Source organism: Oryctolagus cuniculus, chromosome X (genome assembly GCF_964237555.1).
Source record: "Oryctolagus cuniculus chromosome X, mOryCun1.1, whole genome shotgun sequence".
Classification (NCBI taxonomy): Eukaryota; Metazoa; Chordata; class Mammalia; order Lagomorpha; family Leporidae; genus Oryctolagus; species Oryctolagus cuniculus.
The window spans coordinates 107,219,934-107,247,676 of NC_091453.1; the positions used below are offsets into that span (position 1 = coordinate 107,219,934).

At 44.7% G+C, this 27,743-nt stretch overlaps 2 protein-coding genes across 22 annotated transcripts in view; one reads left to right on the top strand and one right to left on the bottom strand.

The window, feature by feature from the left end:
• The window catches only part of SMARCA1 (SNF2 related chromatin remodeling ATPase 1), a 98,001-nt gene extending 96,126 nt beyond the window's left edge, over positions 1-1,875 (bottom strand). For 7 of the 15 annotated variants that reach the window (XR_011385338.1, XR_011385339.1, XM_070066462.1 and 4 more), the window contains exon 1: positions 1,505-1,874. Coding sequence is in view for 11 of the 15 variants with exons in the window: in XM_070066462.1 (XP_069922563.1) it covers positions 1,505-1,675 (171 nt within the window). In the remaining 4 variants the exon portion in view is untranslated. Of the gene's footprint in view, positions 1-1,184; positions 1,302-1,504 lie in introns of those variants that run through there. The other 8 variants (XM_017349732.3, XM_070066460.1, XM_070066459.1 and 5 more) reach the window with 3 other exon arrangements.
• Positions 1,876-11,827: 9,952 nt separating this feature from the next.
• OCRL (OCRL inositol polyphosphate-5-phosphatase) overlaps positions 11,828-27,743 on the top strand; it is a 62,683-nt gene continuing 46,767 nt past the window's right edge. For 2 of the 7 annotated variants that reach the window (XM_017349740.3, XM_017349741.3), the window contains exons 1-3: positions 21,747-22,019; positions 22,271-22,350; positions 27,076-27,155. In XM_017349740.3, coding sequence (XP_017205229.1) covers positions 21,981-22,019; positions 22,271-22,350; positions 27,076-27,155 — 199 coding nt within the window. In that variant the 5' untranslated portion in view covers positions 21,747-21,980. The other 5 variants (XM_017349742.3, XM_051827494.2, XM_051827497.2 and 2 more) reach the window with 5 other exon arrangements.

Consider the following 27,743-nt stretch of genomic DNA (forward strand, 5'->3'; position numbering starts at 1 on the left):
ATATTGCTGTGCTGATCCAAGTACTGCATAAATTTTAAAATGCATATGTTTTCTATGGCTTTCACTCAGCACTACAATTGTCTTTCTGCTTAATTAACCTTGAAACTGTAAAATATATCACTTAAGCAAGTGCTGGATTTAAAATTACTTTCTAACTCAAGGCAAAAGGTGTTAATTTCCGTCAAAAGCTTTTCATTTGGCCGTATAGGATCATATAATGATTCAGACAAAGCCACTTGAGATCTGTAAAGCATAATTTTAATCACCCACCGTTTTTAATTGCGATATGTCTACTCATAAGTGGGAAAAAAATCTACCCATAAACGATCGTTTCTCCTATTTGATTAACCATCAAAACTCCTTATGCCCCATTCTATTTTTATAGCAATTTTTGAAGCATTTCATAGTTTTATTTGTATGTTCAATCCATATGAAGTATGCCTTCTAGAACTAATACATATTTTCTGGATTTGGCTTTAATATATGTGAGATCGCTCCCTTTACGTATGTTAGTAGCGGCTCATCTTCGCGACGCTGGGTTTTAAAAAAAAAATTTAAGAAATCACACACACACACACACACACACACAAAAACCTGCATGTGTCCAAGAGCGAGGAGCGAGCAGCGCCTACTAGGGCAAGGAGGCGGAAGCTTGGAAGGCTTGGGGCCGGATTGGGGGACCATCTGGGTGGCCCTGGAGTGAAACACTATACCATCGGGGGCGGGGCAGACGAGGGTGAGGGCGCAGACGTTGGAAATTTTCCTAAGCCAGCGTCCGCGGTTCCTCAATTTGGCGTTTGGATGGGGGGGGGGGTACCACGCGGAGAGCTCGTTCTCTCGGGGTGACACCCCCGCCTCAGTAGAGGGGGAACAAACGAACAAGGGATGATTTTTTTTCTGTCAACCGAAAGCCCGACACTGCCAATCAAAGGAATAAATGTCTTCCCTATCATCCTCCACCCCTCCACCTCTAACACCTTGAAATTCAAATTACAGAAATAAGCCCCAGCCAAACCCCGTTAGCGCGAGTGTGGGATTGAAGGGCCCAGATTTCCCAGGCAGAGGCCGACGGGAAGCGGGGGGGAGAGGGAGCGAGTAAGCGAGGGAGCGAGCAAGGGAGCGAGCGAAGGGAGACGGGGAGGCGGAGGCTTTTTCCCGCACGGCCCCATCCCCCAAGCCGTTACCCCAGTTCCAGGAAGGTGGAGGGGATCGGGGGTTGTCGAGGGGCTCCAAGCCCCCCCAAGCCCTGGGATAACGGGCACCCCGCGCCGCGGCCGCCCGCGCGCCAGCCCCGCCCCCGCCCTCCCGGCGGCGAGAAGGAAAGGGGGAGGGGAGCGAACGCGAGACGGTTCCGCCGCCCCCTACGAGCCCGCCGCCCCCATCCCTGGCGAGCTCCGTCGGTACCTGTCGGCGCCCAAAGGTCAGGGCTTGGGGCCCCTCAGAGGGACCTTGTACAGGATTTGTCCGCCACACAAACACACACACACACCCCCTTCCTATTTACCTCCTTCTTCTTCTCGCCCTTCTCTGTGCTGGCGGTGGCTTCGGTGGCCGCGGCGGCCGCTCCCTCCTCAAAGGTGGACGGCCCCGGCTGCTCGTCCTCCACAATCACGACTGTGGCGTTCGCATCAACCGCTGCCACGGTGGCTGCCACTGCGGCGGTGTCCGGCTCCATGGCGTTGGAGCGGGAACGAGGAGGGGGACGAGGAAGGGGATGAGGGCTCCTGGGCGGCGGCGGCGGCGGTGGCGGCGGCGGCTGCACTGGAAAGAGCTAGATGGAGCAGGGGTGGGGAATCACTCCGCTTCCAACCCTTTCGCGCGGCCCCCCTTCTTTAAATAACCCTCAACCCTGCCCCACTTCCGTCCACCCACTCTACGTCATGGCCTCCCCCCGTCACCCTCCCCCCTTTCCCCCACCCCCCCCCCCCAACGATCGCGAGACTCCCCCTCCCCATCCAGAGCCCGGGGCCGGCCCCGCACAACCAACTGTTGCCTAAGCTAGAGGCGCGGACTAGGTGGAGGCGGGAACCCGCAGCCCGCGACCCTCTAAAAATCTCCTTTGCCACAGGCCCCCAATAGTGAGCTTGAGCTCCCCTCACAAATGTGTGCAAACGGAATCCACTTTCCCATATATCTGCTCTTTGTACCTCGGGGCGCCCTCCCCTCTTGCACAAAGAACTTTTTCTGGGCATATAACTGTAAGCCGAAGGCTTTCTCCCCCGTTTGCAAAGCCCGGAACCCCTCCGGGGACTGCCCTTTCCCAGGTCTCTAAAGGAGTTGGATTGCTGGTGCTCTTCCCACCTTCCTAAATTCTGCCAGAGACGCGCTCTTTGAATATCTTGATTGCAAACATTCACTAACAAGGCAAAACCTCACTCGTGGGTTTTACGTATTTCAACGCATTTCAACTCGTACCTCTCAGAAGGCCAGTGGGCAAAAGACCTTATTTTGCCTTCACCACTGAATTTTAAAACTCCTGGGGGACAAGGTCAAGGTCCTCCACAGAACCTGGGGCAACACATGGTAGGTACCTAATGTTAATAACTGAATTACTGTGATTTGTTGGTTCTTGTTATGTTCGCATCCCCGTTATTATTTGATAGTAGTTGAGCACCAATAGCGAGCATAAGCGTGCATGTAAAAATACTTGTAAAGCGTGCAACAATATGCAAATGTAATTTTTGAATACCAGTATTATAACTTTTATTTCTCCTCGCCATTTATTTTGATCAGGTTAGGTTTACGTGCTAGCCTTTAATTTTCCATCATTAGGGACAAGACAAAACAGTAAGCCAAACAACCACCACAAAGCCTGCAGTTTCCAAAAATGAAGCCAATACTTTCCAAAGTGAAAAGAAGTCATGATTAATTTTCCTCAGCATGCTTTTTTAAATTACCAAGCTGAAATGAGGTGTGATTTCTTCAAATAGCAGGGCAGCAACAGTTGCTCCTTTTTCTTAGAGATTATACCCTAAATTTATTTTTGTTTTAAAGCCTGAAATCCTATACATGCAAAAACCTTGTGACTTTTTTTTTTTTTTTAGCTAGTATTGGTCATTTCCACCTTAGTCTGAGATCCTGTCCAAGAACTGGCTTGGAATAGAGAAAAAGAGGCAGAGAACACGAAACTAGTAACTGAAGGGGTGTGCTAATGAGAGAGGAAAGGAGAAGCTGGTGGTGCTAGCTTTGTTCTGATTTGATGTTCATTATGTTCTCATTTACTTTAGATTTTCCCACCCAGTGCCCATGTTTCTTATCCTGAAGTATACATGTGTACTAGCCAAGAGACAGAGTGTCTTAGTATAAAAGTGGCTTGTGTTTTTGAAGCGTCGACTTCAGTCAAAAAATGGGACAGAATTAAGTTACCTAATGGATCATTTGAAATATGATTTTTTTAAATTAAAGTGTATAGATGTATTCACGAATGGACTACAGAATTCGGAATTTGAAGTGTCTCCAAAGAGGAACCTGAGACTTCAGTTAGACACCCTACCCTTTCCCCAGCATCTGTGCTATCTGCTCAGTGATAAAGGGTTCTTAGGTGGAAAGACAAGGATGCTGCAATAGAAAGTAGCATGCCACTGGCTTGACTAGGACCCTTGTCAGGCAAGGACCCAAGACAGGGACAGGCAGCGGTAATGGAGGACGTCTTTTTCCCAGAACTACAGCTAAGGAAGCTAGAGTTTCCCTGTCATTGCCTGGGGCTTCAAAGGACAAAAGCTGAAGAACTAATTGGTGTGTATTGGGCTGCTGCTTGCGTAGGTACTTTGTGCCACTCTAGTACTCATTACCAGTGTGCAGTATTTCACTTACATTGTGAGCGAAGTGCACATTTGTGAGATCTGTAAAATCCACATCCCTTTCTAAGACCTTTTCTGTAGGACCATGAGTTCCAAGTTCCAAAAAAAAAAAAAAAGTTAGGAATTGATTGGAGGAACAGAACATATTTGTACGTTGGCAGCTGTCCATGTATGTATAATGTGTTCCTTCCTTTTCAAGATGACATGGCTGAAAGTGCTATCAAGTATATGAATTTGGCTGCAAAGGGTGATGCTTAGTCAATAGACCTTGCCACAGGATTCGTGTAAATATTGCCCTTTGGCTGATGGCAACAGCTGCTATTTACAGAGCGTGTGCTATCCTTATTTGCAAATCTGCCTAAAAATTAATGATCTGTAGACTCTGTGCAACAAGTCACCCTGCCTCTGATCCTACTCAACACCTTGTTCTCTGCTACTCTTTCCCTCTATTATGTATTTTCATTTAAATGGAATTTTTTTTTTTTTGACAGGCAGAGTGGACAGTGAGAGAGACAGAGAGAAAGGTCTTCCTTTGCCGTTGGTTCACCCTCCAATGGCCGCCGCTGCAGCCGGCGCACCGCGCTGATCCTGGCAGGAGCCAGGAGCCAGGTGCTTTTCCTGGTCTCCCATGGGGTGCAGGGCCCAAGCACCTGGGCCATCCTCCACTGCACTCCCTGGCCATAGCAGAGAGCTGGCCTGGAAGAGGGGCAACCGGGACAGAATCCAGCGCCCCAACCGGGACTAGAACCCGGTGTGCCGGCGCCGCAAGGTGGAGGATTAGCCTATTGAGCCACGGCGCCGGCTAATGGAATTTAATTGCTCTATTCCACTGGGCTTGGAGATCAAAGCAAACTTTTAAAAAAAAGAACCCTTGGGGCAGTATTTGGGAACCGCAAAACTAATCCCAGACTACAGAGAGATATGTCCATTCTGACAGATTATGACTATCATAGAGGCTGTACAATAATCATTTCCCATAGCCAAACTTGTTTAGTAGCTACAAGAATGTATGTCCACTGGTGATATTAAATACTTTTATGAAGTTCATGAAGGCAAGGTCAAGAGCTTGGTGTTCCTTTTCTTATCCTGTATCTGAAATTTGTTATTGAAACCACAGTGTGACTTTCAAACCACACTGTGATCCCACTGATCCGTGCTCCTCAGAAGCTAGTACAAAGGATTCTGATCCCAGTATGTTGCTTACAACTACTGTAACCATTCTGCTCATATCAGTAAGCTTTCTCACCCTTTTTCTTAAAGACGTTTATAATAGTGGCATTTTTGAAAATGATATTTCCTTGGTGCTCTGTATGCACCAAGGAAAGATAATGATGATAGCTAACATACACTCCCATTTCTTGAGCACCCACTATTGTATCAGGAACTGTGCTAGATTCTTTACACATGATGCTGCTAATCTTCTTGATAATTCCATGAAATGAATATTTTTTTATTTGCAAGGCAGAGAGACAGAAAGAAGATGGACAGACAGAAACAGAAAGACATCAACTATCCACTGGTTCACTCCACAAATGCCCACAACAACTGGGGCCGGGTCAGGCCAAAACTGGGAGCCAGGAACTCAACCCAGGTCTCCCATGCGACCAAAGTATTTGAGCCATCACTACAGGAAGCCGGAATCAGGATCAGAGAAAGAACTCAAACCTCCAGCACTCTGATATGGGATGCAGGTGTCCCAAGCAATATCTAATCACTGCACCAAATGCTTACCTTATTAAATAAATGTTATTATTCTTAGTTCACAGATGAGAAAATGGAGACTTAGGCTAAATAACTTATCTAAGTCTTCATAGCTAGTAAGTGACAGAAGCCAGATTCAAGTCCTGGACTCTCTGACACCAAATGTCATCTTTCCATTTTGTCTTTATTAAGTTCTCTGTTTTTCATGGCTTCCTTCTTTACAGTAGAAATCATATTGAGAAAATTCCTGAAAGCATGTCTTGTGTCTGCGTCCATGTTGTTCCCGCTAAAGTGAATTCTTGGAACAGTAGTGATACCTGGGGCAGTTAGTGCACAGGAGGAGAAAACTTAAGGAAGCAACTTAGATGCCCAAGAAGAAGAAGAAGGGATGGGCAAAATATTGTCAAATACATTCATAAATAGAATACTATGTAAGCATTAAGAATGGGTATGTTAATAGATATGGATTGACATGGAAATATGCTCCTAATGTATTTTTGAATGAACAAAAGGCAGGCCAAAAAGGAAAATAGAAGGATCCCATTTTTGAAAAAAGATAAAAGAAACTGCTTACATAAATATACTTCCACAAAGGAAAAAAGCCTGGAAGGGTCCACTTCAAATGTCTCCAGTAGTTACTGCAAAGTGATGGGATTATAGATTTTTTTTCCTGTTTTTACTTTTCTAATACCTCTACTATTCCTCACATAATAAATAACATTAGAAAATATGAATTGAAAAATATTACTCAAAATTAAGCAAGTTGAAATAATCCTTAACAGGAATCTGAGTTAATAGGGTGAATTAAAAAATAAATAAATAAAAAGGAAAGGGAGCAGGGATTTGAACTAGTGGTTAAGACAACTCATCTCACATCAAAGAGCCTGAGCTTGGGATTCCTGGCTCTGGCTCCTAATTCCAGTGTTGCGCTAATGTAGACTGTGGGAGGCAGTGGTGATGTCTCAAGTAATTGGGCCACCCATTTACCCATATGAGAGAGTTGGACTCCTAGCTTTGACCTTACCCAGCCCCAGCTATTGTAGATCTTTGAGGAGTGAACCAGTGGATGGGAGCTTTACCAGTTTCTCTGCCTCTCAGAAAAGTAAATAAAAGAAAGGAAAAGAGCAATTTCACATTTATGGGGCACTGCAGTACTAACATGTGGTATCACAGAAGCAATATATATTATTGTACTGTTTACAATATTGTTACCTGGTTGAAGGACTATATTGACATTATTGTTTTAAGTTTTATACTTGTATGCATGAATTTCAAAATTGTTTTGCACCAGCATAAATATCTTTTTAAAAATAAACTTATCTTTTACAATTTTTAAAAATTTTTATTGGCACACAAAGATTGTACATATGTATGTTTAATCCTGTTCTCTATGAACCTTTTGAAGTACCATGGTACATGAAAGGATTTTTCTACTTTTATTTATTTATTTATTGGAAAGACAGAGGGACAGACAGACAGATAGATCTTCATCCTTCTAGTCATTCTCCAAATACCAGCAACAGGCAGGGCTGGGCTGGACAGAAGCCATGAACCCAAAACTCCATCCCGATCTCCCTCACAGATAGCAGAGACCCAAGGATTTAAGTCATCATCCACTACCTTCCCAGGCATTAGCAGGAAGCTGGATTGGAAACCAAGTAGCTGGGACTCAAACTTGCACTCTAATATGGGATGCAGGCACCACAATACTTGCCCTGGATTTTTCTACTTTTAAAAATCATGGGGCCGGCGCTGTGGCGTAGTGGGTGAAGCCGTTGCCTGCAGTGCTGGCATCCCATAAAGGCGCCTGTTCGAGTTCCACCTGCTCCACTTCTGATCCAGCTCTCTGCTATGGCCTGGGAAGACAGTGGAAGATGGCCCAAGTCTTGGACCCCTGCACCCGCTTGGGAGACCGGGAAGCAGCTCCTGTCTCCTTGCTTCAGATCGACACAGCTCCGGCCGTTGCAGCCAATTGGGGAGTGAACCAGCAGATGGAAGACCTCTCTCTGCCTCTCCTTTTCTCTGTGTTTAACTCCATCTTTCAAGTAATAAATAAATCTTAAAAAAAAAAAATACACGAGGCCAGCGCTGTGACTTATCGAGTAAAGTTGTTGCCTGCAGCACCGGCATCCCATATGTGAGCTGTTGCCTGAAGCACCGACATCCCATATGGGCACCAATTCGAGTCCTGGCTGCTCCACTTCTGATCCAGCTCTCTACCAATGTGCCTGAGAATGGAAGTGGAAGATGACCCAAGTGTTCAGGCCCCTGCACCCTCATGGGAGACGTGAAAGAAGCTCCTGGCTTTGGATCGCCCCAGCTCTGGCCGTTGCAGCCATTTGGGGAGTGAACCAGCAGATAGAAGACCTCTCTCTCTCTCTGTCTCTATGTAACTCTGTCTTTCAAATAAATAAATCTTTTTTAGAAAATCATTATAAAAAATCTAGTTCAGGAAAAAGATAAACTAGACTTAAATGTGCTCAACCCTGAAATTAGATTGATCCATACCTGCCCCAAAACATAAAACACGTGCTAAGTAATCTGAACTGGATTTGCCAAAGGCTCAATATTATTCATGGTGAAAACTATTAGAAACAGAATAGCACAGTTATTATCAACTTTGGCTCCAGAATTGGAAAGACTTGGGGTTTGAAGTCTACAAAATTGTTTAACATCTCTAGTCTCAGTTTTGCATCTGTAAAATGAGTATTAATGTATTATTCCAATTGGTTTTATGAGGATTTAATGCAAAAGTATATGGAGGACATTTGCATGGTCTTGGCATGTAATATGCACTCGATGGGTAACAGTTAAAAGAAAAAAAAAAAAGAAGCAAGGTGATGCTTTGAGCCAGGGGAAAAGCCAGAACATGAGAAAGAAGTCTGGAAGTCAGTCCTAAACTAAACAGAATTAGCATCACTGTTGTTTGCCACGTTCATTTTCTGTTTTCATTATCATTTATTAGGGTCAGCCATACGGTATAATCAAGTTTGCCCAAGAAATTCTGAAGAAAGGCACACAATGAAGGAGAAGAGAGTCAAAATACTTCCCTGCTCAGACTGTGACCTCCTGGAGAACAGGGACCATATCTGACTCATCTGTGTTCAAATGCAAAAGAAGGGAAGAGGGACCACTGGCTGGCTCTCCAGCTCCGTGGTGTCTCTCCTCCACCCTCCACACACTCCTTTCACCTTCTATGTTCCCATCTTGTGAGTTCTTCTATTTTTCCTGCTCTAGTATTGCCCTGGGTATCCATTTTTGCCAGATTTCATGTGCATAATAATACACTGATAAAACATTTTTCAAGGCTCTTTTACAGCTTGTCCACTATGTGTAAAACAAGTTACCAAAGACTATGATGACTCACATAGAAGATAGATGGGATGTTTGTCCTGGGCCTAAACCAGTGATTCTCCAACTTTAGCACATTAGCATCACCTGGAGGGCTTGTTAAAACACAGATGGCTGGCCCCATTCCCAGAGTGTCTTCTTTAAAAATGTGTTGCCTGAGAAGCAGAGAGACAGAAAGAGAGAGAACTCCTGTCCTCTGGTTCACTCTCCAAATGCTGACAATGGCTGGAGCTAGGCCAGGCCAACAGGAATTGGGAACTCCACCTCTGTCTCTGATGTGGAGGGCAGGAACTCAATCACTTGAGCTATCACCGCTGCCTCCCAGGGTCTGCATTAGCAAGAAGCTGGAGTCAGGAGCCAGAACTGGGCATTGAACCCAGGGGCTCCAATATGGAACACCAGGTATGCATTAATCGCTAAGCCAAATGCTCTCACCTCCACACACACCTCAGGTTATTTTTAATTGGTAAGTTTTGGAGTGGGGCTAAGAATTTGCTTTCCTAAAAAGTTCCTACACGATGCTGATACTGCTGGGCCAGGGACCACATTTTGAGATTCCCATAGTGACCTGTAACAAGAGCGAGCAAACATTTTCTGTAAAGGGACAGATAAGTAAATACATGAGACTTTACAGACTATAAGATCTTTGTCACAATGGCTAAACATTATTGTAGCATGAAAGCAGCTATAGATTATAGGTAAACACATGAGCATGGCTGGGGTGTTATAAAAGCTTTATGTATGGACCCTGACATTTGAATCCCATCTAATGAAACTTTATTCTTCCTTTGATTTTTGTCAACAACTTCAAAATGCGAAAGCTATTCATAGGTCAAGGATCATACAAAAATGGGCTTTGTGCTGAGTTTGCTGAATGCTGCACAAAAGACACTCATTATCTAAGGGAGATAAAACAAACACAAGTGGAAACAAAAAAAAAGATGTAACAAAGCACTAAACACGGGAGAAGGTGTTTAACCTCAATAGTCATCAGGGAAATGAAAATTACTTTTTAAAGATTTATTTATTTGTTTGAAAGGTAGAGCATTACAGAGAGAAAGAGGGAGAAACAGAAAAAAGGAGAGAGAGAGACAGACAGACAGAAACAGACAGAGACAGACAGACATCCAGAGGTTTGCTCTCTAAAATAACCGTATTGGCCAGATCTGGGCCAGATAGGAGCCAGGAGCCAGGAACTCTGGGTCTCCCACATGGCTGGTAGGGACCCAGGTATTTGACCTATCATCCACTGCTTCCCAAGAGCATTGGTAAGGAGATGGATCAGAGCGCAGTATCTGGGACTCGAACTAGCACTCTAATATAGGAGGCTGGCATCGCAAGCAGTGGCTCAACCTGCCATGCCACAACACTGACCTTAGTTGGCCATATTTTGCCAGGTTAACTCAAGCTTTGTCAGACTCATATCTCAAGTTCATCTTACCTGGTGCCCCATGCTACTTCCCCTGCCTTTCTTTCACAGGTATTGATATCTAATAAATATCTTGCACCCAACATTCTATCTCAGATTTTGTTTCTGCAGAGCCCAACCTGTGACAGCTTTGTCTCAGTAATTCTACTAGGATAAAACAATCTTAGAGAAAATCATTCCTATTTCCATGATGCACCAAAAACTATGTGCAAGAATGTCCTTAGCAACTTTTGGTTGTAATGATCAAATACTGGAAACCACCTAATGTCCATCAACAGGAGAATAAATGAGTTGTTATATAGTCACACAATGGAATGTTACACATCAGTGAAAATGAATGGCATCTATGTACACATGCATGACAATATTGAGTGAAATAAGCAAAATATAAGAGTATATACAAATTGCATAAAGTTCACAAAAGAAGCAAAGATATTTATGGCTGTATTTACAAGTGACAAAACTCTAATGAAAAGCAAAGAGAGGCTGGCACTGTAGCACAGTAGGTTAAGCATCCTGTATGGGTGTCCATTCGAGTCCTGGCTACTCTACTTCCAAAACAGTTCTCTGCTAATGAACCTGGGAAAGCAGCAGATGATGGCCCAAGTGCTTGTGCTCCTGCATCCGCATGGGAGACCTGGAAGAAGCTCCTGGTTCTTGGCTTCAGATCAGTCCAGCTCTGGCCATTGCAGCCATTTGAGGAGTGAACCATCAGATGGAAGACCTCTGTCTGTAACTGCCTCTCAAGTAAATTATTAAATCTTTAAAAAAAAAAGGAAAATCAAGAAATGATTATTATAAAACTTAGGGTAGTGGTGGTGTCCAGGGATGATCTTCAAAGGACAGTATGGCACAAACCTTGACCCATACAAACAGACAAAAGCTTTTCTATGAGGACCTCACCAGAGAATTTTGGCTCCATACCAGCCTTGGTTGAATTCTGGGCGAGAGAAGAAGAAATGATTGGAGAGAGGCATCTGGCTTGGGAGTGTCTTCTAAAGTGCTAATAATGTTTAGATGGCCTAGGTGCTTGGGCCTCTGCACCCAAGTGAGAGACCCCGAAGAAGCTCCAGGCTCCTGGCTTCAGATCAGCCCAGCTCTGGCTGTTGCAGCCATTTAGGGAGTGAACCAATGGAGAGAAGATTCTCTCTCTCTCTCTCTCTCTCTCTCTCTCTCTCTCTCTCTCCCCCTCATCCCCATAACTTTGCCTTTCAAATATTTAAAATACATAAAAATAAATCTTTTAAAAATAATAATAATAAAGAAATCTGGGAATTAAAAAAAGTGCTAATAATGTTCAATCTCTTGACCTGAGTAGAGCTTGCATAGGCATTCACTTTAAAATTGTTTGTTAAACTGTGTATATATGCTTTATGCACCTTAAAGGAAGGAAAAAATAAACATTCCACAGAAAATATCAACCAGAGTTTTCTAAATGTTCGCTTTAAACAGTGTGACTCAAGCACTGAGAAGACGGTGGGCGAGCGAGTGGAGATAAGAATGTCAGAGCTCATCATGTGCTTGTTCATCTGTAACAATATCATACAGAACAGACCTTGAGGAGCTCTATAAGAGGTACACAGAGACACTGTTGTTCAGAAGAGAGAGCAATCCTTTCCAGCTGAGAGGTGCCTAGAGGAAAGCTTCGAAGAGGAAGGACCGTTTGAGGTGAGCGTTGGAGAATAGAGGATTCTAGCAGGTATGGTTACGTAAAAGGTTAGGGGAAAGGCATGGCGTTAGCACTGTGGTGGAAGTAAGAATAAATACCACATGATCTGGAGCTTATGTGGGCCATATCTGGACTTAATTCTCTTCTAGAGACACCATTCTTCCCAAGAGCAGAAAACAATCTAGACTTGTCCCAAAAAACTCAATTGATTCCATGTTTGGGGTTCTGTTAGTCATTTCATGTTTCAAGGTGATCAGATTTAGGATTCACTGTCTCTCTCCTTCATGACTCTCATGTTGACCTTGAACTACAGAGTATATGCAGGACTAAAATAGCAGTGGTGGTGAGGAGGACTCCCCACTTCTTGGGCTTTTGATGTATTTTGCACTGGCCTTCCCTGAGACGTACAGTCATCCTGTCATGGACACTTGCTGCCATCGATTAAGGTGGCCAGTGCCCCATTGGGCCTCTGGTGGTTTAGTCGCTACTGTTCCTCAATGTGGCAACATCATGACCGCAAGACCCCAGCTTCTAAAGTCTCTTTTCCTACTTGCCTTCTTCTCAGTTCTGAGGCTCTTCTTTGCTGAGGGTAGAGGGATAGGGTGAAGAACATAATATGCCTCAATCTGTTGGGACTCTTTCCAAATCTTTCTGTCTTGCATCCTGGTCAAGACTTTAAATGGTTACCTAAAAACCAAGAATGTGTTCTTCCCTTCCTTCATGACACCTGCATTGGAGCTAAAACCAGCCTCATGTCTCACTGCCCGCATTCAGAAATGCCACAAAGGTAAGGGGAGAGGGGCACTCGGACAGTCTTCGTACACCATCACACCCTGTCCATTGCAGTGTAGTTGAAATGTCACTAGCAAATGGGAAAAAAAAATCTTTTAAGGCCTGATTTTTAGGACTTAAGTGCTTTAAAAAATACCAACTTGTTTCATAATTTTGTGTGTGTATTTTGTTTCAAATCTCATCATTTTACTTTGCATATGTGGATAATCTTTATTCCCAGCAAGTGAGAAACCAAATTGAATGTAGCCATAATTATTTCCTCTTTTAAGGTTTCCAAAGTACTTGAAAATGTTTTTATATAGGATTTTTCATCAGTTGCATGTACCTTATGGGTCTGCTGAGTGTCATCTTGAGAAAGTGTAGAATTTTTATTATATTTATGCCTATATTTCAACATCAGCATCTCTTTGATTCTCTGTGGAAACATATGAAATTTAACACTCTATAAAGGCCATGATCAAGATGGCAAGCTAGCATTGTTCAGCTGGATGATCAACTGGATAACTGAGTCATGAACACAGCCATCTGATGGCCGCTAATTGTTAGATATGATCAATAACAAACGGAATGGGGGATGCAATGTAAAGTTCATAAAGAGTAATCTTGGGAGGTAACGCTGGAAAAATACATTCAGGATAGATTCTTGGAGTCTTACATGCCAGGCAGACTCCATATTCTTTCAGCTCAGCCTCTCCAATTTCGGAGAGGAAGCAGGTAGGCTTGGGTGGTGCTTGAGCTCTCTATGGGATTTACCAAGCAGAAAGGAACGCCTTACCTAGGAAAAAGGCAACGTTGGCCTGGACGGTGGAGGACATTAAGAAAGTAGCCAGGAGGCCGGCGCCGTGGCTCACTAGGCTAATCCTCCGCTTTGCGGCGCCGGCACACCGGGTTCTAGTCCCGGTCGGGGCGCCGGATTCTGTCCCGGTTGCCCCTCTTCCAGGCCAGCTCTCTGCTGTGGCCAGGGAAGTGCAGTGGAGGATGGCCCAAGTGCTTGGGCCCTGCACCCCATGGGAGACCAGGAGAAGCACCTGGCTCCTGCCATCGGATCAGCACGGTGCGCCGGCCGCAGCGGCCATTGGAGGGTGAACCAGCGGCAAAGGAAGACCTTTCTCTCTGTCTCTCTCACTGTCCACTCTGCCTGTTAAAAAAAAAAAAGAAGGTAGCCAGGGTAGGAAGAAAGTAGCAAAGGGAAGATGACACTTAAAGGGAGAGGGGGAGGGTCTGGAGGGCATTGTATGCCAAAGGCCAGCGAGTCCTGCCTGCTGTGCCTGGCACCATCTCACCAGGAGAGTAGGTGATAGGCTGCGGCTCAGGGTAATAAGCCTTTTTTATCCCCAATTCTGTGAAGAATGAAGAAAAGAAATATGTAAATAAACTATATAAATAGAAATACATTATAGAAAGGCACAAATAAAAAGGAGCTCTTCTTTATGTTTCTGTATGGGAACCATTATTTGTATTGAATTTGTACCTATGAAAAGCAAGCCTTCTCAACTAGTGGTGATTTAAACATCAATGAATCATTTATGCCTCTCCTCTGCCTGCCTTCCAGCCTCTGGCTGCTGACTCACCTATGTGAAATCTTCCCTCCCTGCCTCATCTATGTCAGGCAGGCCTGTTTTTGCCTTCATGGCCCTAAGCACCCTCTCTTGTAGAGACTATGGCCAGCATCATATTAAACGTATTAAAATGCATCTGCATCTTGCATTAAACATTTCTATTTCTGCTATAAAGTTTTGAAAGGGCTTTTATAATTTTGTTTTGGAAACTATTTGTACATTACTAATTTATACTGGCTGTGATATCTCTGTAATAATTATGCATGTTCAGGGATTCTTGGAAAGTGAGAAAGTCCCAACCTGAAAATTTTCAAATATAATGAATTTTTAAATAAATGCTAATTTTAACACTTAATAAACGCAATAGAACATTCTATTTTGTAGCTATTCGATTTTTTCAATTATTTTTGAAGTTCTCATTTTCTTTCAGTGTTTTATGGTCTTTTTGAGATCATAATTTTTTTTCTTTTGTTTCTGAAAATCCTGTAACTCCTAGACACTTAGTGATAGTTGCTTAATGAATAAAACACAAGCACTGAAGACTGATTCAGTTGCACCTACATGTATGTGTGTGGTGGGGTGTGGTAAGGTGGTGAGGTTCGTGTTTTCTTGAAGCTAGAATTTCATTGATTTGAATTTTGTTCAATGACCATTTAACTCATTGCATTGGCTGTCTCTGATATTCAGTCTGTTCCCTCATGAGACACCTCAGCTTTTAGTGTCGTCCCTCTTTGATATATTTCAATTTCTACACAACCTCTTACTATTCACTAAACAGATATTTGTTGAACAGCTACTATATGCCAGACACTAGTTTCAGTGGCGAAGATACTGTAGACTTAGAGGAAGGCGCATTTTGCCTTTACTCAAAGTCTGCTTTGTCCACCTCCACCTTGGATCTTTGTCTTTCCCAATTCCTGAAGGACTTGCTGCCTCCCTCTGCCAATTTCTCAAATCCCCCACAGTTTTGCTGGCTCTTTCCCATTTGCTTTAACATGACTTCAAGGGCGGCCATTCTGGCACAGTGGGTAAAGATACCTGCTGTGGTGCTGGCATCCCATATGGGCGCCAGTTCAAGTTCCAGCTGCTCCACTTCCAAGCCAGCTCCTTGCTAATGTGCCTGGGAAGGCAGTGGAAGATGGCCCAAGTGATTGGGCCCCTGCACCCACGTGGAAGAACTGGAAGAAGCTCCTGGCTCCTGGCTTCAGCCTGGCCCAGCCCTGACCTTTGCAGCCATTTGGGGAGTGAACCAGCGGATGGAAGATCTCTCTCTCTCTCTCTCTCTCTCTCTCTCAGTAACTCTGCTTTTCAGATAAACAAAATAAATCTTTAAAAAACTACTTCAGGCTTTGTGAAGACCCTCTGTTTGACCCTTCTAACTAATTCTACTAAAATAGTATTTTGCATCATTATGATCTTAAAACTGTATAGATGAGGCCGGCGCCGCGGCTCACTTGGGTAATCCTCCGCCTGCGGTGCCAGCACCCCAGGTTCTAGTCCTGGTTGGGGCGCTGGATTCTGTCCCAGTTGCTCCTCTTCCAGTCCAGCTTTCTGCTGTGGCCCGGGAGTGCAGTGGAGGATGGCCCAGGTCCTTGGGCCTTGCTCCCGCATGAGAGACCAGGAGAAGCACCTGGCTCCTGGCTTCAGATCGGCGCAGCGCGCGGGCCGTAGCGGCCATTTAGGGGGTGAACCAATGGAAGGAACACCTTTCTCTCTGTCTCTCTGTCTCTCTGTCTCTCTCACTAACTCTGCCTGTCCAAAAAAAAAAAAAAAAACTGTATAGATGAAATTTGTTCTCTTTTATAGATTTTTTTTTCAAAAATAGTATTTTACTTCTTTTTCTTTCCAAACATCTTCAATACATGGTCTATCATCTCCATTTCTTCACAATAGAGCCACTCCTTAATTCCCTGTGATCTTGTTTCTGTACTCACTGCTTATTTTTTCCTAATTTCAATGTATTTTATTTATTTGAAAGACAGACATATGGAGATCTCCCCTCTGCCAGTGCATTCCCCAAATGCCCACAACAAACAGGGATGGGCCAGGCCCAAGCCAGAAGGCAGGAGCCAGGAACTCAATCCAGGTTTCCCATGTTATCCTCAAGATATATTGAAGCCACACATTAGATGTTCTGGTGAACCCCTTGATACATACAAAGAAAGTCTCTTAACCCTCTTTTTCATTGTCCTAGTTTCAGCATTTGACACTATTCTCTCCTACAGATTGTTTCTCCATTCATTTTCACTGGTCACAAATGATTTCCAATGCAGAAAAGTACATGGAGTGACATAACCAATGAATGTACCCATGACCCAGTTCTACCAAATCTTGCAACATCAACTTTCAGATGTGTTTCCAGAAAAAATATTCCAGATATAGTTGATATTCCTTGTATGCCCCTCCCCAGTCTCATTCCTCTCCCTCCCTTAAGTTTGGTGATCATGCTCTTTCATGTGTTATACACTATTAATACATACCTGTGTAGCCATGAGCAACAGCTGATATTTTCAGACTTTATATAAATATTATACCATATACGTTTTGCAGTTTGCTTTTTTGCTCCACATTATATATTTGAGATTTAAGTCTGCTACTACATATAGCACAAATTCATTCATTTTAATTTCAAAATAGTATTCAACTTCATGAATACCATGATTTATTTATCCAATGCCAACACACATTTCATTTGCTTCCATGTTTTGAGATTACAAATAGTACAGCAATGGACATTCATTTATATGTCTCTTTGGGCACAAAGGTTAGAGTCTTGCCAGAATCTATACCTAGAAATAGAATTTCTGGTTTGAAGAGTATTATATACTCAATATTATGAGACATCGTCAAGTTGCTCTTCAGAGCAGCTCCATCAGCCTGCACTCTATGGAGTTTTGTCTATTCCACATCTTCATAAACACTTGGTATTATCTGAGTTTTTAAATTTTTGCCAAACTAATAGCTGTGAAATGGTATCTCATTATTTTATTTTGCAATTTTCCTTAGTAATAATAAAGTTAGGCATCTTCTCATGCTAATATCAGCCATTTGGGATTCCTTGACTATGAATTGCTTATTCATATATTTTGTCAAATTGTCTAAGTTTCTTTCTTTTTCTAACTTATAGGAGTTCTTAGTATTCTCGTTGCTAATTCGTTCACTCAATCAATCCTTTTCTAGCATCTACTTTGTTCCAGGAATGGTTCTAGGTGCTGGGAATGTAGCTATGAATAAAATAGGAAAAAGAAATCCTTGCCATAATGGGACTTGAATCCTTTTTTAAAAAAGTTTTTTTTTTTTAATTTGGAAGTGAGATACAGAAAGAGAGAGAGAGAGTGAGAGAGAGGTCTTTCACATGTTGGTTCACTCCCCAGAGGGCCACAAAGGCCAGGGCTGAGCCAGGCTGAAGGCAGGAGCCAGGAGCTTCTTCCAGGTCTCCCACAGGTAGCAGGGGCCCAAGCACTTGGGTCATCTTCCGCTGCTTTTCCCAGGCCATTAGCAAGGAACTGGGTCAGAGTGGAGCAGCTGGGACTCAAACCGGCACCCTTATGGGATGCTGGCTTTGCAGGGGGGTGGCTTTACCCACTGTGCCATGATGCAGACCCTGGAACTTGAATTCTAATGGGGGAAAGTTAATGATAAATAAGATTGATAAGTACGGTGTCAGGGGATTGGTGCAGCAGGTAGGATTCTGCTTGGGATGTGAGCATTCCATATCAGAGTGTGTGGTTCAAGTCCCAGCTCCTCTGCTTCCAATCCAGCTTCCTGCTAATGTGCACCCTGGGAAGGAGCAGGTGGTAGTTCAAGTAGTAAGATTCTTGCCACTCATGTGAGAGACATGGATGGAGTCCCCAGTTCCTGGCTTTGGTCTGGCCCAGCCCTGGCAACTGTGGGCATTTGGGGAGTGAATCAGGAAGATCTCTCTCTCTCTCTCTCTCTCTCTCTTTCTGCTTTTCAAATACAATGAAAATAAGTGAAAATTTTGAAATGGTCTAGAAAGTGTTCACTGAAAAAGTGACATTCAAGCAAAGACCTGAAGGAGGTGAGTGTGCAGGCAGCAGGAACAGCAAGTACAAAGGCCCTGAAGCAAGAGTGCTTCCGGCAAGACCTAGGAACAACAAGGAGCCCATGTGACTCAGCAGCCCCAAGTTGGAGAGAGTGGTGAGAGAGGAAATCAACAGGATGATGACACCCAGAATAGAACCTCGTAGAGTATCCTTTGTTAATTAGTGCATTGAAAGTATCTTGTAGTCTGTGGCTTGTCTTTTCAACTTACATACATTGTCCTGAAATACATACATTCTGAAATTTAATTTAAAGATATTCTCATTCCTATTACAAGATCATAAAGATGTTCTCCTCTTCTGAAAGTTGCAAAGTTTTGCTTTCCATATTTAAATCTTTAATCCACCTGGGATTGATTTTTTCCCTCTGTGGTGTGAGATAGATACAATTTTATAATTTTCCATATGGATAAGTGTGGGGAGCAACTGGGAGCAACTCGGACTAGACTAAGTTACTGGAATTAAGACTTATTCTATGCATCTGCTCTCCCACAATATGGCGCTGAGAAGGGAGAAACAGCTTCTACACAGCTGCCTCCAGTTCAACCAATAAACTGTAGGACCTGCTCCTGATTGGAGGAGAGCAGCGTACTCGGCATGTGGGTAGCAGAGTTGGGATTGGTGGAAGAGGACTATAAAGAAGGAGAGAGACAACATGCACCGGGGAACATCTATCTGAATAACACCTGTGCAGCCCCCGAGAGAGCCGGCCGGCGGTGTGCCGCTCCCCCGCGGAAGTGGGGAAAGTGGCTAGGGGGAACCACCCTTCCACGGAGGTGGAAGGGATGGTAGCCAACCCGGGAAGAACCAGCAGTAAACCCGGGGAGGGCCGAGCAGACAAAAGAACAGCGCAGGGTCCTGTGTCGTTCCTCCACGAAGACGGGGAGCGACATAATGGTGCCGTGACTCGGATATGAAGCCTAGGCAGGGTTTAGTGTCGTTCCTCCATGAAGAGGGGGAGCGACATAATGGTGCCGTGACTCGGATATGAAGCCTAGGCAGGGCTTAGTGTCATTCCTCCACGAAGAGGGGGAGCGACATAATGGTGCCGTGACTCGGATATGAAGCCTAGGCAGGGCTTAGTGTCGTTCCTCCACGAAGAGGGGGAGCGACAGATAAGCTGTCATCCTAGTGCAATAGTCATCCTACAATTTTGTGGCTGATTCAGTCTTTCTCCACTGACTTGGAATGTCAGATATCCTAAGTTTTGACTTACCATACATGTGTGAGAGTGTGTTTGGAGGCTCTATATTCTGTTCCATTGGTCTATCTCTATACTGTACTATTTTTTAAAAAGATTTATTTATTTATTTGAAAGTCAGAGTTACACAGAGAGGAGAGGTGGAGAGAGAGAGGTCTTCCATCAACTGGTTCACTCCCCAAATGGCCGCAACAGCCGTAGCTGCGCCAATCTGAAGCCAGGAGCCAGGATCTTCCCCCAGGTCTTCCACATGGTTGCAGGGGCCCAAGCACTTGGGCCATCTTCCACTGCTTTCCCAGGCCACAGCAGAGAGCTAGATCAGAAGTGGAGCAGCCGGGCCTCAAACTGATGCCCATATGGGATACCGGCACTGCAGGTGGCGGCTTAACCTGCTACGCCACAGCGCCAGCCCCTATACTGTACTCTTAATTACTGTAGGTTTAAAGTCAGTCTTGATACCTAGTCCATTACAGATTTCTGGAGAAAGTGGGTAACAGGATTGAAACAATACTTTGGGGGACTAGCATTGTGATGCAGTAGGTTAAGCAGCTGCTTGTAATGCCAGCATCCCATATCCAAGAGCTGATTGGAGTCCCAGCAGCTCTGCTTCCAGTCCAGCTTCCTGATACTATGACTTAGAAGATTGTTCAAGTACCTGGGCTCCTGCAACCCATATGGGGGACAGGATGAAGTTCCTGGCTCCTGGCTTTGGCCTGGCCTACATCTAGCTGTTGCAGCCATTTGGGGAGTGAAACAGCAGATGGAAAATAGCTCTTTTTCTGAGTCATTCTGCCTTTCAGATAAATTAGGGAGTCTTTTTCTTAAAAGGAAACATTACTCTGGGAAGAATATTTTTATGACTGTCAGCAAAGTAAAAAGGTCAAAGCAGAGATTAAAGCCAACAGGATTTGTTTAGGGAAAATGCTGTAACCTCAATAGGATATCAGAAGGGCTTACAGTAAGGTGATGCAGTACGAATTGAAAATCAGGAATCTAAAAGTAATTCCAAAGAAAAGGTTAACAAAAATTGTTGACAGATTAGAGACGGATATTAGGAAAGAGAAGAAAGCTATGGCTTTGAGGTTTCAATCCCCGTTAACTATGTGAAATGATGAATTAATCCTGTCACCATGTTCATTATCAGTGAGGTACATCAGGTGAGAGGTTTGGCCAGGGATATACATTTAGACGTTGCTTGCTTAGAAGCCACCTGGAGGAGGTTCAAAGTAGAAGTAAAGGTCAGCATTTTGGGGGATTTTCCAATTTATTTTTTTTTAAGATTATTTATTTGAAAGTCAGAATTACACACAGAGAGAGGAGAGGCAGAGAGAGAGAGAGAGATCTTCCATCCTTTGGTTCACTCCCCAGTTGGCCGCAATGGCCGGAGCTGCAGCGATCCAAAGCCAGGAGAGCCAGGAGCTTCCTCTGGGTCTCCCACATGGGTGCAGGTGCCCAAGGACTTGGGCCATCTTCCACTGCTTTCCGAGGCCATAGCAGAGAGCTGGATTGGAAGTGGAGCAGCCAGGACTATAACCCGCGCCCATATGGGATGCCGGCACTGCAGGCAGTGTCTTTACCGGCTATGCCACAGCACCGTCCCCTGATTTTCCAATTTAAGAGATAGAAGAAGTACAGGCATTGTGGCACATCCGGGATTAAGCTGAAGCTGCAGGCAGGGGCAACGCTAGCCTGCCGGTTCATGTCCAGGCTGCTCCGCTTCTGATACAGCTCCCTGCTAATGAACCTGGAAAGGCAGCTGAGGATGGCCCCTGCCACCCATGTGGGAGACTGGATGGATTTCCAGGGTCCTGGCTTCCGGGACATTTGGGTAGTGAACCAGCGGATGGAGAATTTCTCTGTCTCTCTCTGTAATTATGTCTTTTAAATAAATAGATAGATCTGTTTAAAGGGGGGGGGATAACCAATATGATGCATTGTATCCTGTTAAGGATTTTTTGACTAGAAGATGTGGATCCTATTGGCCCAACACGTTTGAGTTCTTTCATATATATGACAGTGTTTGGCTTATGTGGCAGTCTTCAGAGATCTCAGCACAATTGTAGTGTCACAGAAAACATGTAAAACATCCTTTGCTGGACGTTGGTGGAGACGCCCCCAGTCCGTCGGGTCTGTCGCTGCAGTTCTGCAGGTTGGCCACAGGGGGCGGAATCTGCGGCGGCCTGGAAAGCTGGCGGGGGCGCGAGGCGCCGCTCTCTCTTGGGTCAGGCTCTCCATTCCCGGCTCCCCGCTCCCGGCTCACGACTCCGGGCTCCCGGCTCCTGGCTTCTGGAGCCCGGCGCCGAGCAGTTTCTGAAACGACGCGTAGCCCAGGCGGGTGGGTGTGAGGACGCGGGAGGCAGTGTCGTCGGATCCGCCCGCAATCCACAACCCCGCAGAGCCCAGAGGCCGCCCGAATGGAGCCGCCGCTCCCGGTCGGAGCCCAGCCCCTTGCCGTATCCGCCGAGAGAAGGGGGAAGGGAGGCCGCACAGGGCGGGGGATGGGGGTCTGGGGCACTGCGGAGCACGGGGGAGCGGGAGGATCGCGGGGCCAAGAGGCCGAGCGGAGCGAGGGAGGGGTGGGTGCGGGAGGCTACGCCTAGGGGGGCGGGGGAAGGCGGCCAGCGGGGCAGGAGACTCTCCGCCCTGCACCACGCACCCATCCCCGACTGCGCGTCTACAGGAGACCCTTGACTAGCGCCCGCATACTGTGGAGGGTATGGAGATGAAGGGTCCTCTCCGCGAGCCCTGCGTCCTGACCCTAGCCCAGAGGAATGGGCAGTATGAGTAAGTAACCACCTGATTCTCACGGAGGAGGGGAGCCTGGCTTTGCCTGCCAACCCCAACCTGCGACGAGCCAGCGCCTCTCCTCCCACGCTGGCAACAGGTTCTGGCCTAGGTGTGAAGTGACAGTGCTCCTTAACCATGGGGCTTTGTCCCCAACTTCCAAGCCACTAGACTGTGCCGGGTAGTGTGGCTCGGTGGAGGGAATCACTGGGCAGGCTGCACTGACGTGGGTTGTGTAACCTTGAGCAAACCAATAAAGCTTTTTGGGCCTTAGTTTCCTCATCGGAGGAATAAAAACAAACTGCCTTACCTTTTAGCCTTTACAATGTGTAACTCACATAAGGCATAAGGTAATAACTGGGGGAATGATAAGTGCAAAAGTGCTTTCCAAAATGTAAAAGTGCCATGGAAATGCTTCATTGTTAATGTTACAGACTTGTCTTAACTCCATTCGGCTGGTTCCTCCAGTCTCCCCACCCCCTTATTCCACTTGCTTGAAGGCATATTCATTAATTCAGTTATGGGTTAGGATGGGCCATTAACTGCTGCAGTTAACTGTTGGAAAGAAAAAGTAAGGAAATGTGTAGAAATATAAGTGGGGATTTTAACAGTGTCTGTTACCTTCCACTCTGTCTTAGACACAGGAGCTCAGTAAATACTGCTGACTGATTGATCAAAAGATTATCTTGATAAGCTGTCACCAGAGCTGCCAACCTCACTCCCTTGCCACTGCTTCCTCAGCGTGAGAGTATCCATGGTGACCATTAGGCAACATAGGCTCCCTACCCCATATGCCCACCGGTTTCTTGTTTGTTTTTCTTTTTTTAAAGATTTATTTTATTTTATTTGAAAGTCACAGCCACACAGAGAGAGGGAGAGACAGAGATCTTCCATCTGCTGGTTCACTCCTCAAATGGCCACAGTGGCCAGAACTGGGCCAGGCCAAAGCCAGGAGCTTCTTATAGATCTCCCACCTTGGTAGCAGGAGCCCAGACACTCGTGCCGTCTGCTGCTGCCTTTCCCAGGCCATAGCAGAGAGCTGGATTGGAAGAGGAACAGCAGGGACACAAGCCGATGTCCATATGGGATGCCAGCACTGCAGGCAGTGGCTTTACCCATTATGCCACAGTACTAGTCCTTTTTCACTGGTTTCTTTACATCAGGTTTCTTCCTGGTTTAAAAATTGTTCATCCTTCAGGCAGGCACTGTGGCACAGCTGGATAAGCTGCTGTCTGCAGTGCCGACATCCTGTATGGGCACAGGTTTCAGTCCCAGCTGCTCTACTTGTGATCCAGCTCTCTGCTAATGCACCTGGGAAAGATGGGCCAAGTCCTTGAGCCTATCTCAAATCCTTGAGCCCCTGCACCCACTTGGGTGGCCCAGATGAAACTCCTGGTTCCTGGCTTTGCACTAGCCTGCCTCCAGCCATTGTAGCCATTTGGGGAGTGAACCAGTGGATGGGGGATAGGTAGATATCTCTCTTTCTAACTCTGACTTTCAACTAAATAGATATATCTTTTTAAAAAATTGTTGATCACTTGAATCTAGCCGTCTCTCAACAAAAAAAGAGAGGAAGAAATAGAGCTCCCATCTGCTGGTTCACTCCTCAAATGCCTGCAGTAGCCTGGGCTGGACCAAGGGAAAGCTGGGTACTCAATCCCGGTCTCCCACGTGGGTGGCAGGGACTCAACTGCTTGAGCCATCACCTGCTGCTTCCAACCGTGTGCATCGTCAGTAGGAAGCCAGAAGTCAATGCTGAAACCCAGCCACTCTGATGTGTACACCCCAACCAGCGTCTTAACTTCCAGGCCAAAATCCCACCCCTCCATCCTGTCCCACTTCCATCCTCTGTGTCTCTTGTCCAGATGTCCAAATTGCACAGAAGACATTCCCACAGGCCTAGTCTGCTCTTATTGGAGGTTGCTAGTGCCACTCTAAGTGCATGTCAACAGGTTCTGTGGAGTAGCCCTTCCCTAAGTCCTGATTGGTCAGTTCCATTCATGTGGGAAATTCACACTGTTTTCCCCAGATTTCATCAAACCTTGGAAGACCAGTTTAATGAAACTAAATTCTTCAGGAAGCTGAATTGAAAAGTGGGCTACCACTGCAACTTTCAAAGGGTAGGATCCAGTGGAGAGATGTGACCCTTGAACAAACCTGTGGATTTCTGTGCCTTGGTTTCCTCTTCTGTAAAAACAAAATTTAGAGGGTTGAATACAATAGCTGCATTGTTGAGATGACCACAGCCCAGGATCTGGTCCCTTGGTTAAGCAGATTTGGAGAATGAGGGAGTATGCGTCTGGCCTTGAGATATGTGCCTTATGTTCTCTGGCTCTTGAAGAATTTTTTAACTAGGCAGTAGCAGCTCTCCTGGCTATGTGTATTTGTAGAGAAATCAGATTCTTGTGTGCCAATTCTATATAAGGTATGGGAATATAGTAACAACTGGCAGTTAATGCCTTGATATATGCCAGGTACTGTTCAAAGCGCTTACCATTAATTAGTTCATTTAACTCTCATGTGAGAGTTATTCTCATCACCCAGCTTTTAGAGATATAGAAATTGAGATATAGAGAGATTAAGTCATTTGTTCACAGTTAAGAAGTAGCCGTAACCGATATCCGAAACTATATAACATATAGTTGTGTGTATATATATATATATATAGTTTCTTTTGGAATCATTTCCTGGAGACACCTAATACTGTACACAAGGGCACTTCAAAAAGGTTCTTGGAAATGTGTGTTATGAAAAAGAAATGTGGATTTCAAACTTTTTGCATCAATAAATTTATCTTTTTATTCCATTTTTCCGTAAACTTTTTGAAGTATCCTTACACAGTACAGTCGAAGCTCTACTGCTAATGTTCAGCACAATTTCTGTTCTCCAGATTTTGAGACTAAAATGGTTTGTGTTCATTTTCCTCAAAGTAAGCTCTTCCTCTTTGACCCTTGCTTTCTCAGCCTTTTATCTACTTTCCGGTCTCTGTATGAGGTTAGCGGACTCTTAGGCAACTCATGAGCTTTTGAGGTTGAAAGGGACCTGCCCCACATTCCTATAGTCAACTTAAAATGTAAACCACTTCAAATTGGGCAAGCAGGATCAGAGCAGGAAAACAGCATTAACACTGCCATTTCCTTTAGTTCTATGTAAGCAGTAACTTAGACCTCGTTATCCTCTTCAGAATTAGATTTGAAAAAAAATGAAAACCAGTCCCTTAAAAAGACAGCAGCACGAAATCAGACTCTTCAAAGCAATGACATTTTTAATGTCAGAGGTTGGACAAATGGAGGTGGGCATTTGGTGTAGCACTTAAAGTACCACCTGGGACACCTGCATCCCTTATCAGAGTTTTGTTCAAGTCTCAACTACTCCACTTCCTGCCGATGGGCAACCTAGGAGGCAGCAGATAACAGCTCAAGTATGGGTCCCTGATACCCACATAGGAGCCTAGATTGGTTTCTGGGATCCTGGCTTCAACCTCTCCTGGCCCTGGCTCTTGCAGGCATTTTGGGAATGAACAAGCAAGTGGAAGCTCTCTCTTCTCTCTGCCTTTCAAGTAAAATTAAAGAAACAATTTTTTTTTTAAATGTATTTGAACATTTAAAAAATGTATTTGAATTTAATGATGTTTAGAAATTCTTACCTCTGCTTATAGCTTGATTAAGCTAGTTCATTTATTCCTCCAGTATTTATTGGGCATCTATTAAACAAAACAATATGATAGGGTTTTTGCTTTCAAGGAGCTCAAATCAGTAGAACTATAATGGAGCATGTGTGTTTAATTAGAAGGACAAGCAAAGGGAATAAGACTTCTGGTTCTACTTGGGGTTACAGAGCAAAGCTTCACAGAGGAAGTGGTATTTGATCCAATTCTCAGGAAGAAAATAGTATTGCTGGAAAAAAGAACCACTTGGAGAGTAACTGACTTTGGGGAAGCTAGTTGACGTTGAGAATGCTTACTAGTATGTTGTGTTTTGATTCTGGGGTGCTAAGTTTAAGTAATAAATGAGACTTCATCTTTCAGGAATACATATGGATTTAGAAGTCTTGTATTTCATACTGGGAAGCCAAGTTCAGTCGTGTTTATGTAGAAGTGTCAGCATGAAGTTGGAAACCAGAGGACAAACACAGAGGGTGTGAAGGCGATCTGATTGTGATATATGCTGCTTTGTTGGCCACTAGGGTTATTTTGACTGATCCAGCCGGCTGGGTACCCCCCCTCACTCCTTCATGAACATGCGTGCTTGTTTGAACAGATAAACCGTTATTTGGTAAAAGCCATGAGAATATCATTAGAACACTAATGTGTGAATTTTCTAATTCATTGGTTGGATACAGACACGTGACTGTTGTGTGCTCAAGCACCATGCTTTGTTCTAGGAATACTGTGGTGAAGAGTGAGCCATAGTTCCTTTCGTCATATTTAGCCATTAATATGGCATGCATACTCTGAAGTTACATGATTCTAAGCTAGTTTTAGGAAGTAAACTATGATATGTTCTTTATGGCATATAGGACAATGTGAATATTCATGTATTGATCACCACCAACATCCTTTTAGCCCTTCAGGCTCAAATATGGGGAATTACATCCAGCAGGTCCAGTAAATATGGACTAGACTAGTGTAATGAGATAGCAAAGTACTTTTTGTTTGGGTTGGGTTTTTATTAAATGTTTGGGTTTTTCAGTAGCCACTCAGTGATGCATTCTTCTGTTTCCTAGGTTAATAATCCAGTTGTATGAGAAGGAACAACATGTTCAAGATATCATTCCTATAAATAGCCACTTCAAATGTGTTCAAGGTACTAGCTTTAATTGCTTAGCTAGTTTTATGAGGTTTTTTTTTCCCCTTTGGTCATTATCGCATTGTATAATACCACACGAACTTAAATTTGCCCTTGCATGTAAAATGAAATCTGTTACTCTTTATGTAAAAAGATGACATTACTAATCTACCATTGAGAAGGTACATGCCTTGTCTAAGAGTGCTGAAGAGCTATATTCAGACACAGACAGACAAACAGAGCTCTCATCCATGGATTCACTCCCCAAATCTCTGGGGGAGCTGGAGTTGGGCTGGGGCCAGGGCCAGCAGCTGGGAATGCTGCCCAGGTCTCTCACGTGGGTGGCAGACACCCAACTATTTGAGCCATTACTGCTGCCTCCCAGGATCTTCATTGGCAGGATGCTGGAGTCAGTAGCCAGAATAGGGAATTGAACCCAGGCACTCCAGTGAGGGATGCAGGCATCTTATCTGACAAGCTAAATGCCCACCCCAACAAAGGATTTTTTTTTTTTGCCAGGCAGAGTTAGACAGTAAGAGAGAGAAAGACAGAGAGAAAGGTCTTCCTTCCGTTGGTTCACCCCCCCCCAAACGGCCACTACGGCCA